The sequence below is a fragment of the Struthio camelus genome, chromosome W (assembly GCF_040807025.1).
Source record: "Struthio camelus isolate bStrCam1 chromosome W, bStrCam1.hap1, whole genome shotgun sequence".
NCBI classification, from domain to species: Eukaryota; Metazoa; Chordata; class Aves; order Struthioniformes; family Struthionidae; genus Struthio; species Struthio camelus.
Window position 1 is genome coordinate 28,829,229 of NC_090981.1, and position 18,937 is coordinate 28,848,165.

General features: G+C 36.1%; 1 protein-coding gene across 6 annotated transcripts in view; it reads right to left on the minus strand.

The window, feature by feature from the left end:
- LOC104140171 (tyrosine-protein kinase Fer) overlaps positions 1–18,937 on the minus strand; it is a 179,602-nt gene that overhangs the window by 52,323 nt on the left and 108,342 nt on the right. For all 6 annotated transcript variants that reach the window (XM_068924629.1, XM_068924631.1, XM_068924630.1 and 3 more), the window contains 3 exons: positions 12,632–12,688; positions 9,488–9,603; positions 7,780–7,874 (listed from right to left, as the gene is read on the minus strand). In XM_068924629.1, the coding sequence (XP_068780730.1) occupies positions 7,780–7,874; positions 9,488–9,603; positions 12,632–12,688 (268 nt within the window). The remainder of the gene's footprint in view (positions 1–7,779; positions 7,875–9,487; positions 9,604–12,631; positions 12,689–18,937) is intronic.

The window sequence follows — 18,937 nt, forward strand, 5'->3', positions numbered from 1 at the left end:
ATCTTGGTAGCCCTCCGCTGGACTCTCTCCAGGAGTGCCATGTCTCTCTTGTACTGGGGAGCCCAGAACTGGACACAGCACTCCAGGTGAGGCCTCACCAGGGCTGAGGAGAGGGGCAGGATCACCTCCCTCCACCTGCTGGCAACACTCTGCCTAATGCACCCCAGGACACCATTGGCCTTCTTGGCCACAAGGCCACACTGCTGACTCATGCTTAACTTGTTGTCCACCAGCACTCCCAGGTCCTTCTCGGCAGAGCTACTTTCCAGCAGGTCAACCCCCAGCCTGCACTGCTGCATGGGATTATTCCTGCCTAGGTGCAGGACCTTGCACTTGCCTTTGTTGAACTTCATGAGGTTCCTCTCCGCCCAACTCTCCAGCCTGTCCACGTCCCTCTGAAGGGCAGCACAGCCTTCTGGTGTGTTAGCCTCTCCCCCCAGTTTAGTCTCATCAGCAAACTTGCTGAGGGTGCACTCTGTCCCTTCCTCCAGGTCATCGATGAATACATTGAACAAGACTGGACCCAGGACTGACCCCTGGGGGACACCACTAGCCACAGGCCTCCAACTTGACTCTGCGCCATTCACCACAACCCTCAGAGCTCGGCCAGCCAGCCAGTTCTCAAGCCACCTCACCGTCCACTCGTCTAGCCCACACTTCCTGAGCTTACCTACGAGGATGTGATGGGAGACAGCGTCAAAAGCCTTGCTCAAGTCCAGGTAGACAACATCCACTGCTCTCCCCTCATCTGTCCAGCCAGTCATTCCATCAGAGAAGGCTATCAGGTTGGTCAAGCAGGATTTCCCTTTGCTGAATCCATGCTGACTACTCCTGATCACCTTCTTGTCCTCCACATGCTTAGTGAGGACCTCCAGGAGGAGCTGTTCCATCACCTTTCCCGGGATGGAGGTGAGGCTGACAGGCCTGGAGTTTCCTGGCTCCTCCTTCTTGCCCTTTTGGAAGACTGGCGTGACATTGGCTTTCTTCCAGGCCTCAGGCACCTCTCCTGATTGCCATGACCTTTCAAAGATGATGGAGAGTGGCCTAGCGATAACATCCTCCAGCTCCCTCAGCACTCGTGGGTGCATCCCATCGGGGCCCATGGATTTATGGATGTCAAGTTTGGACAAAAGATCTCTAACCTGATCCTCCTCAACCAAGGGAGAGTCTTCCTTTCTCCAGACTTCCTCTCTTGTCTCCAAGGTCTGGAATTCCTCAGGACTGGCCTTAGCAGTGAAGACTGAAGCAAAGGCAGCATTCAATAACTCTGCCTTCTCTGTATCTTTTGTCACCAGGGCACCTGCCCCATTCAGCAGCGGGCCCACGTTTTCCCTAGTCTTCCTTTTGCTATTGATGTATTTGAAGAAGGCCTTCTTGTTGTCCTTGACAACATTTGTTGTCCTTGACAACATTTGACAACATCTTGTTGTCCTTGACAACATTTCATTATGTTAAGATCTGACTGATGGCATATATGACCAACTATAAGCATATACTTCAGTGTTCTCCTGTGCTGGTGCTTAAAAGTGTCCCTATCCACTTGTTCGAGGCCCCATGATTCAGTATTCATACATGTTTTATAAACTATGAAAGAACATTAAAATACTAGGAAGTATTTATAAATTTGAGGGTTCAGTCTTTTGACCATCAAAAGTCAATAAGTTCACATTTTCTCTCTTGCCCAGTACTGTAATCCCATATGCATTATCAAGAGAATAAATCCAAACACAGCTACTTAAGACTATTAATTTTAAATATTAAAAATGCATCCGCAGTAATTCTGTTTTTTTTTTTTTAAATAAATATGCAGCTATTTCACAAACACTATTAAATATTTAATTGTTTAGAAATGCGGAATTTTCATTTTCCTCAAAATACACTTTCACTTTTTTCACACAAAATAGACTATCACTTTTTAAGTAATGGAACATTTGTGTGTAAGGCAGTACTTTCACCAATTATTCTGTTGTACATAGGTGGTAATGAAAACTGTAAATAAATCCCAGGTTTTTCAGCTACTTACATAGATAAATAATTGCATTACTGCTGCAACTGTAAGAACGGCTATGCTGTTTCTGAATGTGCTTGGGAGCCAGCATAGCTGCGTTCATGCAGTGCTGCACCTCAGCTAATAAAACCTATCACCTCTGAATTGTTTCTGCATCAGTGGCGTAGACAATTTGCATCCCAAATGATTCAGTCCAAATCACAACAGGTTACGTTATCCAGCTGCAAAGATGGATGCGATGACCTTGCTGAATTCCATCTTGAAAGCTCGTTAATATGTCTAGGCATAAGCTGAACAGACATAGCTGAAAACTGAATTTAGTGATAAATTCAGACAACCTTCCTGTACTATCAGATTACTGGATGTTTTCATAGCCCTTTGTATGTACAAGCATAGCTCTACCTGTTCACAGCTGCAAGTGTTCAGCAAATCTATTGCAAAGTATGTCAGCATGAGCCTAAATAAAACAAGGAATACAAACTCAGTACCCAATTAAGTGGGAGGGTAGAGGGGAGGATGTTTTTTTTGAAAGCATGCATCCATTATCAAATAGGAATTCTACAGCTGTATTAGAACTGCATGCTTGTATTCCACAGCAATGTTTGCAATGCACTTAATATTAGAGGAAAAAACCCGGAAATCTCCACTGGGGGGAAAAAAAAAATCACACTCAGAGCAGGTAACTGATAGAATACATTAAATAAGGCCTGTGGCCATAGAATACACTTGGAGAAGAGAAACAAATACTGAAAAACTATTCAGAACTGCACAAGGTAAGGATCTGGTAAGGAACAAAAATCTAGTTATTAAAGGTTGTTTCATAATATATACATGCTAGAGGAAGTTAAATTAAGACTCAACAGACAAACCAGAATATTGAACGGCCTATTTTGGAATGCCTGACTTCTCAAAATGAAAATTGTATTACGATATTTGTGGGAATGCAATTTTAACTGTGTTTGTTATAAAAATGTTTAAACACACAGAATACAGAAACAGAAAATTAGGCTACATACTTCTGATTAAGCAGTCCAGCAGCTGAAGGGAGTAGATCACGAAAAACGTGACTGCAAGCCACACTAAGCGTGCATGCATCCAGTGGAGGACTGTGTTTTAACCGCAGGCTGTTATTCCAACAGTGAGCCTGTGAACTTGGCTTTATGACCCGAGCTTTAACTTGCCGCAATGCCTGGAGAGAACACAGTGTGTGAAGCCTGTGCCTACTGATGCTGACCCCAGTCAGACTACTGAACAAACGAGGGGAAAAAATAGTATTTTGATCGCCAGTTTCTTCCCCTGAGTCTCCACTGCCCATGAGGAGATGTGAAATGCTGTGTTAAAACAGAGCTAATGAGAACCCCATGCCAAACAAGGCATGTTGTATTTTACAGTACAATGAAATAAATCTTGCTTGTAAGATCATGCAGTGGATTTTAAGTGTCCAGAGGAAAGAGTCAGAACTACCAGACAGCAAGAAGAAATGGCTATGAGAAGATCCTCACTAAAATGTTGCAGTTCAAACAGCATTTCCAAATAGAGTTGTTTTGTTAATTCTTAGTCAACTAAAAAACCTACATTACTGTAAAATTTAAGTTAATTTTTATTACATGATAGTCAAGAAACATATTCAAAGCCACACAGCACCTTCAGTGTTGGGACTTTGAAAGGATCTAGGCAGTAGCTCTTTCCAGGTAGTAATCCAAAGTTATTTAGGTAAGACAGAAAAAAATTAATTATTTGTAACAGAGCTTTAATGGCCGTTGAGAATTTAGCCATTACACAACCACAAATCAGTGTTTTAAAACCATCTACCTTGCTAAACTGCTTTTTCACAGCATTTACCTAGGATAACTCAATCATGAAAATAAGATTTTTCTATAGATCTCTGTTAACTCACAAATATATAAAATTTTAATGTGATAAAGAATTAAGGACAAAGAACTGCAATGGTTATCTTGGCAAATTTTGGGTGGGGGGAGGAGAGGGAGAATAATTTGTTTGGGTTTTCAAAGTTCCTTTATTATTTTTTTTTTTTTTAATTCTCATCTTAAACTCCTAAATGACAGTTTTGTGTCACATCTCTTCTATGCACATAACTCTCAATGTATATATGAAGGACAGTGTTGCTGCTCCATATGTCTTAGGTTCTGTTTATAAGTGACAAGTAGTATTTTAATTAGTTTAAGTATCAATTAGAGAAACAGCTGTTAGAAAGCAGTCCAAATTATGTAATAAATAAATAATTTCCTAAACAAGAAGCACATACCTCCCAAATAACGTTCTTCAGAACACAGACCAAGGATTTCTTGTTAGAAACTTGCTTTCTTGTGACCACTGCCACCTACTGAAATATTTATTTGTGGTATGTGCGTCACAGCAAATAAGAAACACCTGGCAGAATACCTGCTTTTGTACTGAAACAAAAAATTATTAGTCCTCCTAACTTGGACAATGGTGCCAGTTTCCTACGTAGCAAACAGGACAATATACCTCTTTTTAAAATATTTTAGTTGTTTTTGCTATATTGAGACATACTGCTTGGTCTCATGTGTGGCCAGATATAGAATCTCTTAAAGCGTAAGAAAGAGGTTTATCTTGGGATTGCCAATGGGCACATTTTATTAGACAATCATAAAATACCTCTTTGCTAAGGTATTTGTTATGATCTCCCTAAGTCCTCAGAAGGAATTCTCTTTAATCAGTTTACTGGACTCTGTGAACTTGTTACAATAATAAGGTACAGCTTAATTCTTAAAAAATTTACGCATCTTATTCCTATGTTTTCATTTAGTGGATAAAATTTCCTAGGTACCATCATAAAAATATGTTAGAGTAAAAAAATAAAAGCAAGTCCTGAGACCCTCTCCTTTCATTAAATGTCTGAGAAGATAGATGGACTAGAGGGACATCATACCAACAAGCTCTAGAAAAAGATGCTGCAGCCTGGCGACCGAATGTTCCTTCCCTTCCCCTTGCAGAGGTTCCCGCAGGAAGACCCACGGGACAAGACTGAGAAGAGAGAAGACAAGATGAGCCCTGCCTCTAACGGCCTGGCCAAGAGAGGAGAGATGGAATGTACTTTTCCACACATGCATCCCTTAAAGTAAAAAGAAGTTATATTACACACATACACACACAAACACACAAGATTCAGATATTTCTTTCATGTTTTGGTAGGTGATGGGCAGGGAAAAAGATAACACAGCCTTTCTCCACTGGAGTAATCTACTACGAACTGACACTGTGTAGCTGGGTGAACTTAGTGCAAAATTGCCATCAGTAATTTTAGAAGAAACTGAAATGTAAGCAAATGACGGGGGGTTTTTTTTTCAGTAACATATGTAATTTCTGATCTACCTTTTCCTTTTGGTTACATAGCTGCTACCTTATTTATTTTTCTCAGTTACTCACTGCTATGCTGACTTCCTTAAATTTTCTTGTGATCAATGTGATCCTTTCTTTACGAAGCATGTCACTTGTTATGTTCTGTAAACACCCACCAAAATTAAAGGATCTACTTACAAACGACGACTGTCTTTGACAATTGCTTTATTTCTCTACCTATTTAACGACATCTGGGATGTTTTTGTATGTACCAATGGATGCACAGATGTTTAAGTACACATTTGCCACTCTCAACTGCTCTCAGTGATGACTTTATCCAGATGCATAGGCCTCAATTCCATTTACATTTGGGACAACGGAAAACAAACAAACAAACAAACAGAGACTGCTCTTCAGAGAAAGTTAATGACAGAACCACCTCTCTACATGAAGTGTGAAGTTTCCACAGCAAATAACACCTGAACAAAGTAAGAATCCAAACTGAAATCCCAATCTGAAATGAAAAGCAATTTTAGCTACTGCTGAAACACTGAAACCCACATCAAAGCAACCTAAAAGACACAGTAAGCACCCCACAGCATACATGCATTCGGGAAAAAAACACAGCAGGAAAATCACAAACATTGACCAGAACACAAAAAACTTATCACAGGGGGGATTCTACATTTTATGGAGCTCTTTCTAATCTTTTTTTTCAGAGAAAAAACCTGCCATACAGATTTATGAATCATGAATTTTCACAGCTGTACATTTACAGAATACAATTCTAACCTAAAACCTTTCATTTTTAGTTATTGAAAAGCACGTCAGAATTAAACTGCTTTAAGCACCTTCAAGCATAAGCATCTGTAAGACAACATACAGGCAAAACACATGCTGAGAAAGCTGAGTGGTGAGTGCAAGTCAGCAAGTCCAACAATATTCTTTTCTCCAAAGGGCAGCATTAAATACCAGGTCAAAGCACTAATAATTATTTTAGATAACCTCATTCAGACTTGCCATTATAGAACAGAACACTAGTTAAATTAGAGTCACTGCTTTTCTAAACTGAACTATGTTAGTGTTTTGTCTTTCTTCTGTCAGCTTCTTCAGAGTTGGCATTCTTATCTCTTCTAGCTGATTAGGTCAGGCTTGTGGCGTGCTGGCCAAGTTTTAACTCTCAAAAGAACACAAGAAAGTGTGATGGCTTGAACCTAGTCCAAAGTTACTGAGGGCATGCAAGCATGGAAACTAGCCAGAGGACCTACAGCCCAATAAAATAGGATTAGAATTAAGAAGTTTCTCGCAAACTCAAAGCCAGGCGAGAGAAGAATTTTTGGATAGATTTGGATGGGAAAATGGGCATGGGAATCGGTGAAAGACTTTCACTAATTCCTCCTCTAATTGTGTTAGTATGTTTCTACAACTTTTCCTAGACTCTGGAAACCCTGAACCAGAATGATAAGAGTGTAAGAAGATCAGGATTTATATTTATCGGCAGAGATGTCTGGAGAAGCTGATTACTGAGTATGCCTGTCACAGGACCTGTTTCAGGACAATGCTGTAAGTCTCAATTTTCGTAAAGTTAACCACATGTGCAAATATAATAACCTAATATAATCTCACTGAATAAAGGCAGATCAAAGATTTCATCAGTGAATTTGTACTAAAGCCAGTACTCAAGAATGATGAACACTATTTACTAAGTATTCATGAATGAATTGGTTCGTAATACAGCTTGCAGTATAATTTAGAAGATAAAACTAGTGATATATATAAAACAAATATGCTGATGCATATTAAGCAATACCAGAGGCTACCAAAACCACACATTTGTCAGCTACTGAGAGAATCAACAGAGCAATAAGATAGCCCAAAAGCTGCTATTACCCCAACAATTTGAAACTCTGCAACTGTTAGTGAATAACATGAACCCAAAATTCCAAAAATAAATCAAGAATAACTGATACACTGAATAATTTTGCTCAATAATATATTCTCAAAAAGAGAAAAATATTTATTAGAAACAGCAACCTATCAATTACTATTTATACTACCAAAGATCATCCAAATTTGAGTTACTAAAATTGAAACACTCCCCAGTCGTGTAGTTTCTTTAAATACAAGCATCATAGCATTTACAATACAACCCTATTCTTAAAGGAAGCATTATGTACTATCTTTTCAGGAAGGAAATAAAGATATGGCACAGATACCTTGTAGCAAATTCTGTTGTTCTGAATGCACACATAAAAACTTAGAACAAGTTTGAATAACTCATTCCACTCTTAAACTGGTAGAAGCCAAGATCTACAAAGATTTGCAACACAGGTGAATTTTGAGATCGGTCATTAGAATGGAAATAAAAGCAAACAGAAAACAATACCTTCTGCATTACAGAAACACTATATATTAACATATGCTGTGAAAAAGGAAAAAAAAATTACCTGGAACAAGTTCCATAACAATATAAATAGGTTGCCGTTGTGTGCAAACTCCTATAAGTTTTACAATATTAGGATGATCATATTGTTTGAGTATTCTGTAAAACATACATTAGGTTTATTATATTAATAAACTTTATTGTACAAACCAATTAAGTATCGTATGAAAATATCTTAAACCCGTAATGTTATTTTAATGGAACATGCCATTACTCTTATTGCTAAAAAACAAAACAAAACAAAACCAGTGTAAGAGATGAATCATCATTCTGTTTGCAACTGAGGGCACATTAACTCACTTATAAATCAAGACTGAACACCACATTATTGTGATTGTAATCCTACCATTTGTCTACATAAAAAAAGGACTGAAAAACTGCTTGATAGCTTTGGCATTTCTCAAGAACCCTTGCAATTAAATAGCATTTCAGTGGCGAACCAGTAGCAGAGCTATGTCAAAAAAGCATGCACTGTTCAAATCACACTCATTCTAATTTTACTTCACGAAATTAATTAGTACAATAAGTTTTAAAACAATATAGAGACAGCAATTTTAATTTGGGAGAACTAAACAAAAACATTTGTATCTTCTTACACAATGCTTTAATAAGAACATTTGCAGCCTAAAACAGCATGCTACGATTTATAAGTGAAATAAGGGGCTAGGAAGAATTCTAGAGAGACATTATAACTTTTAAATGTTTCTTCTACTAGCTGCTAACTTAAACAACCTCTTCTTTTTCTCTTTTTCCTATAAGCAATAGTAAAATAGTAGCCTACTTGGTACATACATACTTAGTGAGAAATAATGCATTTCATTTTTTTCCCCGGTATTACTGCGTTCCTTCAGTGGTAGGTTGCTTAGCAAATGAAGCATCTCTGCAGTAGCCAACTGAGTTATGAGCCACTTAAAAAAAAAATTCAAAAGCTATAATGGCTGATATCAATTCTTTATATAATGCGTTATACTTTTCCACATTGATCATAGTATTTTTGATAAAAATGAAAATATTTTGTGTTCCATTAGAAGAACAGGGTAAGATGATTAAAATCATTTTAAAATTATATTTTTACGCTCCCTCTACTCTGAGGACTTAGAATGTATTTATTTGTATGCCCATATAATCAGCCTATATTCAAAATACTTAGCATATTGCGGTATGATTGCCATTTGAAAAACAGGGTATGCAATCATATGCTGTCTGAAACAGCAAAGAATCTCTCTTCTGAAGTGGATTCTTTTTCTAAAGAGAAAATTAGCAAAACGGATGTATACTATAACCTGGCCAAACCTGAAGAGCTCTGTTAGTCCAGCATGTGAGAAGGCAGGATTTATGACTGGTATAATCACATTTAAAGTAACAATTGCTCCTTATCCTAAGCCTTATGGCACATCTCAGACAAAGTAGTAAATGGAGGCAATTACAATAATAGAAATGTGTTTTTTACAGGCATAGCCTGCTTTGCTGAAGAGGTGGTTTGAGCAAGCGCAGATGCTGTTGCTCTCACACATTAAAAACGTCTATTTTTAGGTCCTGGGGAAACAGCTGTAGAATGTATTCAGGGAGAGAAAAAAGGGAAAAGGAGAAGTTCAAGAACTGCTTCTTCGAATTTTTGTAAAGGTCAGATTTTATAAATCCATTCAATAATAAGCCTTGAAAAAAAACAACCCCAAATAAATATATATTTTAATTAAATTTAGAGAACCTACCGGGCTTCTGATAGAAATTTTATTTTCAGTTCCTGAGGAAGATCTTCTTTACAAGTTTTTACAGCAACAGGAGTCTTATCCTTTAATGTTCCTTTATATACCTCACCAAAATTACCCTGAAATCAGAGAAAAAAATAATTCTAATTAAACAAAGCTTTCACAAATATCCAGAAAAATATTGCAGACATCTCATGTTAGAAAGAATTTAAACTGGTACAGCATTTTATAATGCTTTCATGAAGTCACAGGAAGTTTCCTTCCAACATCTTCATCCTTAACACAATTCAGTTCATGCAGGCATTGTACATCTATTATACGAATATTACACATGAATTCTAAATTGATCTTGTTGGAAAGAGAGAAAAAAAACCCCACAAATTGTGTAATTATGATTTTCTTGTAAAACATCTAAGTAACTTCTAAAGTCCATAGATATTGAAAATAGTATTTTCTTTCCTCTTATTACTCCCTCCCTCTTTCATTTTCAAACTGTTTTATTTTAAAAAAGGTTCTCACCTTCTGTGTGCAAGATATCAAAATATGAACTGTGAAACTAGGACAAAGCATTTTAAAATCACATAAACATTCTCACACACATGAGGAAGGAAAATAATAAAAATAATAATCAATATTCAACCTTAATTCTGATTGAAAATTAAAAGCATTGAAAAAAATGTGTTCTTTTTCCCCAAATGGCTAAGCATCCCACAATGTATTTTCTATAAGCTAAGCTGATCAATACTGTTCTATAAAGTATGCAGATCCTCACATTTGGACATGAATTTAGAAAGCAGCTTTTTTTAAAACTTAACTAGATTTTTTAGATTTTTTCACCAGTGTTATGTATTTTTTCAGTTTTCATAGAAGACGACTGAAGTAATTAGCAGAATAGTCTCCATCACAGGTATTTGCTACTTAAGTAAGAACAGAATGAAAAGGAATTAAGACAGATACTGAAGGAAGAAGCATATTATGAGATATGTAAAAAAACACTGGTGTAAAACAAAAACTCCCAAGAAAACAAAACCAAAAATTGAAGATCTCATTCTTTTACTCAAGCTTTGTATTTTCCAAACAACTAACACAACTCCATTCTAAAGCTATGTCAGGTATATTCCCACATGAGTTTCTCTCCTGTGTGCTAGTATGTGGAGCTGCGCGTTGAGTTCAACAAACAGCAAAAAAAACTCCTTGCAATGTCTTCATTTCTTTCCTCCGTGATGGAGATTTCTTTATATCACGCAATTGAATACAGTAGTGCCAAGGATGGAAGACAGAAAAGGAAAAAAGAAACTCACAGATGGAAAATAATAGTGCTACTACTTAGAAAGGAAGAAATTCAGGTGCCTAAACATATGCCTCTAGTAGTATTTTGTATATCCTAGGATAACTGAGACAGCAACACAGCTGGCAAACACAACATATGATCTACAACAGTCATCTCAAATCCTTTCTAAAATACCACTTCTAGAGGCCAGGATGCTACCTGTGATATCTAAAATAGCACTAGATGCCTACAGCTAAGCAGTTGAATTACTCCTAATATCCTTTCCCCTAACTTTCTGTTTAGAAGTACTTAATAGTAAAAACTGACTCTACCTTAAAGACTACTTAAGTATTAAAAATGTTTTCTTGACTTCCAATAAAACATTTCCTTTATATAACTTGCATTTTGCAGGATATTAGACAACAGAGTAAAGAATATATGGACCACTCACTTCCGAGGTGAAAAAAAATCTTCCTCTTATTAAAGTTTGCATCTGCTTCTGCATCAAACTTGTATGATTTTCCTACTTACCTTTTGCAGGCTACTCAAGATTTTATCATCCTTCATATTTCTCATTTCCAGGGTCAATGGCAGCAGTTTATTTAACATTTTCTCATATGGAAGTGATCCCACACCTTGTATTACCCTGTTATTCTAATCTTTTCTAGTTTGACTGTAGCTTTTTAGAGAGATGGATGCATAGCAGATTTACATCATTGATCAAGAAACTTGTTACCTAGTTTGTTATTTTTTAAATAATTCTTAACTAGATTTGCTTTTATAATTGCTTTCAAGCATCTATTTGTCTTTACTGAGGATTAAAAATGCTTTGCACCAAAAACATGAATACATGCATAAAATCAATTTAACTACCTTTACTCATCAAGCCTAATTTATATTTCTTTTTTGGAAGACAAGCCTTTTTGATGTCTGAATCTTTATTATTTTTATGCCTGAAAATCTTTGTTTTTCTCCTCTTGAGATTTTTCTGTTAAGAACGTGAAACCGGCACTGCATCTGTATAGCATTTTATGTGGACGTAGTTCTTGTCATCTTAAGCTGTCAAAGATATTTTATCCCGGGAAACAGATTTTTCAGGCAGTTTTAATTCCTTCAATTCTTGAAAGTTTAATTGATTCTTGCAGTGTGTCTCTCAATACTAAAGCAACTGTTGCTTTCATTTGGCTTCTCATTTAAGCCTGTTTTTCAAGTTTTGGGACATCTTTTGGACATTGTGTCCAAAGTAGCATTTGCACTAACCTTGTTGATAGGTGCAAAGCTGCTGAAAATGTAAGCAGGGTAACAAGGTAACAGTTACCTGAGTAGGAGTATTTTAAAGACTTACAGCTACTAAGCAGAATTTGTGATATGTACTACAGCACACAAGAATTAATTTAATACATTTAAGTATGGTGAAGTTACCTATCATTCAGTAAGTCATACAAAAGCAATGAACATTTGTTTTAAAAGTTTTGGTTAAATCATCTTATTATATCAAATTCTTTATTGATATGAAATTTCCTGTTCTGCAATAACATTCTTCTTTTGTAAGATTCCACAAAGTAAAGTAGCCACATAATGCTTTATCGAAATCTAGCTAGCTTTCAGGTTAGGTTTTAGGTCTTCCAAATGAGAAAAATATGCATGCTACAGTTAAACATTTTCAGCAGTAAAACGAACTTCTTATAATATTTACTCATAACTGTGATTTACATTTACTTAATCACAGTACAATGCTCTGATTGTATCGAAGTAAAAGAACTAGCATAAACATTGCATACCAGAGTAATTTAAAAGATAAGGAAAACAGGAAACATATAGGCTTCATGACTAATATATACTTATTTAAATGTTATTTAGCTCACTTGATTACTTACTTTGCCCAGTAATTCCCCCAGTGTGACATCTTCATGATTGAGAACCCACTTCTTATCCTATGGAAAGAAAAAAAAAAGAATGTTCGGTCCGGGCCAACATGTATGTCCTTTAAGATACATTCCAGCCAGATTCCTAAAGAATCATCTTATTCAGATCATTTAGTAAACAGTATGCTAAGAAGTTAAAAATTTAAGAGTTTGTAAAACAGATTTTGGAAATCTTGCTACACAATAAGATACTGAAACAGACTACATAGCAAATTTCTATCAGAAGATTAAACCTGCAACATGAGAGTACGAATGTAGAAAGAACGCAGTATGTACTTTTCAAATAAGCTCTTGAAAGGGTATCTAGTGCTGAAAAATCGCTTAAGTCAAAATCAGAGATGAAAACTTTCATTTTAGCATACAAACTAACACACTGCAAGATTAAAAAGCCATTTGTCTCCTCAGCATACTGAAAAAAGAATCAACTTTTCTAAACATGAACTAGACACATAATTGCATTTCTTAAATCTTTTGCGGTAGTTTGATATATTACAGGAAACTACTTGAAAAAGATAACAATAACAAATGCAAATTACAGTATCCATTCAGTTCCCATGTCCAATACTGCAAATACTCTTCAACAGCCCACAGACACATCAAAAACAATTCTAAGCTTCTTGCTACGCAGACATATTTAATAAATATTTAGTTAACATGTTACAGTTGGGTATTTTAAGTCTAAACCACACAATGAAACAACTGTTTATTTTGTTACATTTTTAATACTGTTAGCATCTAAACTACTAACTACCTTGCAAACACCCCTACCACCAGTCATGTTATCCTAATTATATTTCAAGCGTTCTCTATTACTAAAGAAAGAGATAAAAACAAAAATCAAACATGTGTACTGCCAACTCAATAAATCATTTCACCTTAAAGCTCAAAGAAAACCAAACTAAACATGTTGGCTTTGCAGTATCCCTGATATTAGAATATCAGTTTTACTGGACCATGGAGGACTTGGCACCCTTTCTATTGAGAATGCATCAATTTCAGCACCGAAACAAAACCAAACTACAGCACAGAGTATTAACTTCTAGGATTCAGAGTCCCAAAGTCTTTAGAACTTTTACAGATTAAAACTGATACCAGAATTCTATGAGAAAAGTGTCCTGATGCCAATACTGTGTTCTGCAATCTGGGCTGTGCTGTTGCGATGCACGCTGAGCAATCTCCCCGTAATCTTACTATGTGTGATTTTCTATTCCATAGGGCACAGTTTTGATTAGTCAACAGCAGTTAAAGAAAAAATTAATCAAAAGTGTTTGGATTTTACTAGAATTATGATGATTTAAAGTTACCTTCATTCTATACACTTTTACCTTCAATTAAGCTCTGAAACATATTACGGTCATCTTCTGCTGGCTACGCATTAAGTGGGAGTGAATACTGTTATAACAGAATGTGGTTTATAATCAAGTTTTTAAAAACAAAGACCACATATTTTCACTCAGGGAATTGAAAAATATGCAGAATGTCTTCATGTGGCCATCTAAAATCAACATATCTGCTGTAGTACAAAACCATATGCTATTAAACATTCCTGTACTAGCATCAAGGAAAAGTACAAGAGACTTCACTTTTAACAAACGGCAAGAGGAGACTGAAACATTTTAAGTTAAGGAATAACCATATTCCAAAGTGTTCTTAATTTTTTGGATCATATTTTCCCATTTGCTTTCAGGATAAAAAACAATAGCAGGAGAATTATTGCCACTATTTTAATATTGCCCCAATTATTTTATTTACCAGATATAAAGATCTTAACATATTAAAACAAATTTTGCAACTGAAAAACTGGAAAAGGAAAAGGTCTGGTAAGCTATTAAATTTACTGAAGTTCTTAGCATTGTAGCATTATAGCTACAACATTTATCAAGTGCTTTTTTTCCTGGGTTGCTTTACCATGTTAAGTACATTTAAGTTTAGGCTGAACAAAGTCTGTTTCATTTTGATTTAGATAGTCTCATTTCTACTATCAAACTGTTCCACTTATATATTAAAACTGACAGCTATTTGTTGCTACTGCTAAGGACACAGTCTTTGTAATCCTGTAATTGGTGCCTGCTTTCCAAGGGAACCATGGTATGCGAGTGGACTCTCACTGATAATCACTACATTAGACAACAACACATAATGCATAGATGCGTTTTATCATAGGTCAAAATTTCAGTCACTATTGCTAATAGCTTCACAGTGTGACATGATCTTATAAACAAAACAAAAGCATACACTGCCCCATTATCCTCTTCCTCAAGCATAATGTACTAGGCTGACTGATCTGAAAGACTGTTGTGGATGACACACTGAACAGGGTTACCATTACATAAAAATGCATGCATATATTTTAACCCTCTGATTTTTATTTTGGTGCACCATAGGGCACAGTAACTCAGGAATGACAAATTGTACTAGCTTCTCAAGCTTCTAGGATCTTACATGTTTAATAAACCAACACACAAACCGGCCAGATAGTGATTAAGTGGAAGAGAAAACTTATAATAACTGTTAGTACTGAGTAGGAAAAATACTTTGAATCACACTGTCACACTCATATTAGCCTAAAATTTTATAAAGCCTTGGACAGATGAGAACACTTCCTTAATAGTCACTTCTGTTTACTTAAAATCATTAAAGCAGAGGCTAAAGATATAGGGTAAATAAAGTTACTACTCTTGGTATTGCTTGCTAATTTGATATTAGGCAATTTTATGACAGATGAACAAAACAAACCTTCTTAATATAGCATTCAAGTGATAAAGACGGGTGCAGAAAAACTTTTTTTTTTTTTTAAACAAGATCTTTTGTGCCCTTGAAATTTCACATTACATGCTCCTAAAACATTATTAAGCCACTCCCTTGTGGAAACTCTGTCATTAACCATAATTAGTAGGAACAATTTGGTACTATGCATACTAAAATAACACTAAGAAAATATACTTGGCAGACACTAGGAGAAAGCTTACAGTCTCAGTCTTCAATAACACAAATTCTCAAACAACATTCAGAGCATGCCCGGTACTTTTCTTTAAAAGCTCTTCCACATCCTGCCCATGTCAAAACCAGCCTTCAAAATCCATACTTCTCACTCTTTGAACTCTCATTACACACTTCCCTCACAAAATTATGATATTTACCTTCCAAGTCTTTCTTTACTCTATGCTGACAACGGATTGGGTGCCACTGAGCACTTGGATACGGATGCAGCAGAGCAGACATTTACCACACACTAGGGCAGTAAGACGTTGCAGATCAATAGGTACATGCTAACTGATGCGCTTAAGCCTGTTCCTTCAAATGAGCTGATGCAGCATGCAGAGTACAAAGTTTGAGCTGGTGGCTGCTTGGACCGCTGGCATCTAGGCCTAATCCTGGTGGTACCCAACTTTAACACAGAACTCTATCTAACCAGCTAAGATTCACGTTAACAACTGCTAAAAAGACCAAAAAGCAGTTGGGGTAAACAAGCAAGCAACCCAAATGTAACAGTGTACAAAGATGAACAGGAAAAAAAGCAAGTAGTTCTCCCAAAACACAGTTACTATGCCAAGTTTGAATGCAAAACACCATCCAAGCACGGAAAGGAATAATTTTGGTCAGCAGTTTTAGCTGTGAAGCTTTTAAAATTCACTTCTACCTCACCTGTCTCTGATGCAATAGCCAATAACCTGTGCATTGAACAGAGTAAGGAGTTTTGTGTTTCTCTGTTCCTAAGCGGAGCAATGACTCATTTGTGTTTGTTACGCATTTACAAAGCTACAGATAAAAGAGAGTAGGAAAAAATATGAAACAATTTACTATGCCTAATTCCAAAATAGCTAATTTGAAAACTGGACTTAAATCATTCACTAGAAATCGCTAGATTAGGGAAAATTTCCTATGATCAAACAAATTCTTTTATTACCTATGTCATTCTCCATCATACACATAAAATTCACTGGTAAGGTAAGCCTTTCCCCTATAAACCAAACCAAGTCACTTTAAAGCTCCGAAGAGATGAAACATATATTATCATATTTGCTACATTTATTAGTTCTAAATAGAAGGCAAAGAAAAGAGCTTCCCCTCCTCCATCTTTTTATATTGCCAAAGTAGAGTGTGAAAATCCTTTATTTCTGGAAGAAATAAAATTTCAAATATACTTAAGATCATGATAAAATATGTATATACTGTTACATGGCACTCAGCTATAGTACTTTACACAGATAACTACTCATGAAAACTGAGATGTTAATGAAAAATTGAACAATGATAATGAAAAACAGCCAAACAAGATCCGTTTTTCTTAAAAAACATTGCAAACTAATGTAATACAATATCTATTATAAGAAATTCACTTAAATATATAAACACTCATTTCACTTTCTCCTGTTTTTAGTAGATTTTTTAAAAGCAAAGTTGTTGTGATCCTTTGCAATGATAAAATTCTACTGGGAAGAATAAAATTTAAACAATAAAATCAGTAAATGATTATTACTTATTAGGTAATATAACAGTGGTCTACAGAGTTCACATTTCAAAGAAATTCTCAAAAAAATTCATAATGCAAGAAGAAAACATTGCCTCAAAACTTTAAAAAATGTACTTGACTAGAAAATAATGGCCTCAGATTTTAGTATTACTTCAGGTTTGACAACTTCCACCAATCATTGAGTATTATTTTGTTGCTATTGCCTTCAAACCAGTCACTTAAGTTTATAAAAATACAAATACTTGCAACAGACACATCGTGCAAATATATTTTCAGGTACAGGAAATATTCTACTCTGTATGTTAACAATACTTCCAAGTAAGTGTAATGTATGAATCCTTTAGTTAAGAGACTCAGTAGAGAGTACACTAGAAGAATGGAAATAGAACATCTATTATCTTTAAAAGCACTAGAGACGACTGTTTTTTTCAAGTAACTTACCATGGGATACTAAAACATTTGAACCATACATGTGGGGAAAAACTAGAATCCAATGACTTTTCCAAACTGCTTTTGTAAGGAGTGTGTCCTCATTTGAATCTGGCTGACCTGCAACTATTCTTTCTGACAGCTGAAACACACAAAGACTGACTTGCGGCAGCTGTCTCAGGAGCCTTTTTTTAGTTGGCTGTCCCATTTACGTTGCATGGAAAGGGAGCCTACGAGTTGTGCATTGCAGTTCCCTGGACCTGCTGGGTGCCGCATCCTCTTGATTGCTAGTTCTCGTCCCTGTTCCGTCTCCTGCTCTGCTCTGGTTCCCCTGCCTGCCATCCCAGTTGTGATCTCCACCCATACAATGCAGCCTTGCCCGAATTTCAGTCTTGTGATGTAGGCTCCCCTGTTTCCTCAGCTCAGACTAGCCACTGGCAACAACCTTCTCCCACCCCATGCATGGAGCCTTTCTTGAAGTGCTTCATCTTTTCCCCTTCTTTTTTTTTTTTCCTGAATGCCAAAGATGGGGGTGGGAGGAGACCAATTTTTGAAGGAGAAACCTAGTTGCAATCTCTATAAGAAAGTATGATACATTATTAGTGATACCACAGCCATTTTATAAAAAGCTCTAATAATTCTACCACTTGAAACAGATCTTTGAAAGACAGCATGAAGAATATCCCACAATAAAAAAAAAATTCCCCAATAAAACTTTAGATAACTGTAAAATACAACAATAAGTTTTCTGAGATAAACTAGAAGATGCAAAGTACTGAAAATGAGAATTTCAGTTTTGTCATTAGCATTCTACAGAAAGATTTTAGCAGCATACAAAATTATATATGGATATAATGCTCCATTTTATACATAATCTAAATACAGCTTCAGTAGCTCAAACTCAGCCTCCAATTCTGAGGCATTACTGAGGCAGTTCTCCTGCTTCCCATAACGGAGACAAGAAGCTAGCCACTATTTCCGCATCTTTACCTTAGGCTCAGTGACTCACAACACACTCTGCTAAGAATATAATCTTTCTATTGCCAGTGACTGCAATTAGTACTTCAGCTCACACAAGGGCAGCCTGGACTGCAAAGGAAAATTTCATGGAATCTCAATGGGAACTGGACATTTAATACACTTGTACATCCTGTACCAAGCAAAACTGAGAACTGGGCCCCCAGTTTAGAAGATTTTTTTTTTTTTTCCAAATGAAGCAACTCAAAAAACAGAGTGGAGCATTCAGTATATGAGCTGATCTAATACAAGGATCCATTTATTTACTCTTCCACAAACAGTAAACTTCACTGTTCTGCAGTTTGGAGAAAAAGAGTTGTTGTACTGTTTGCAGATAT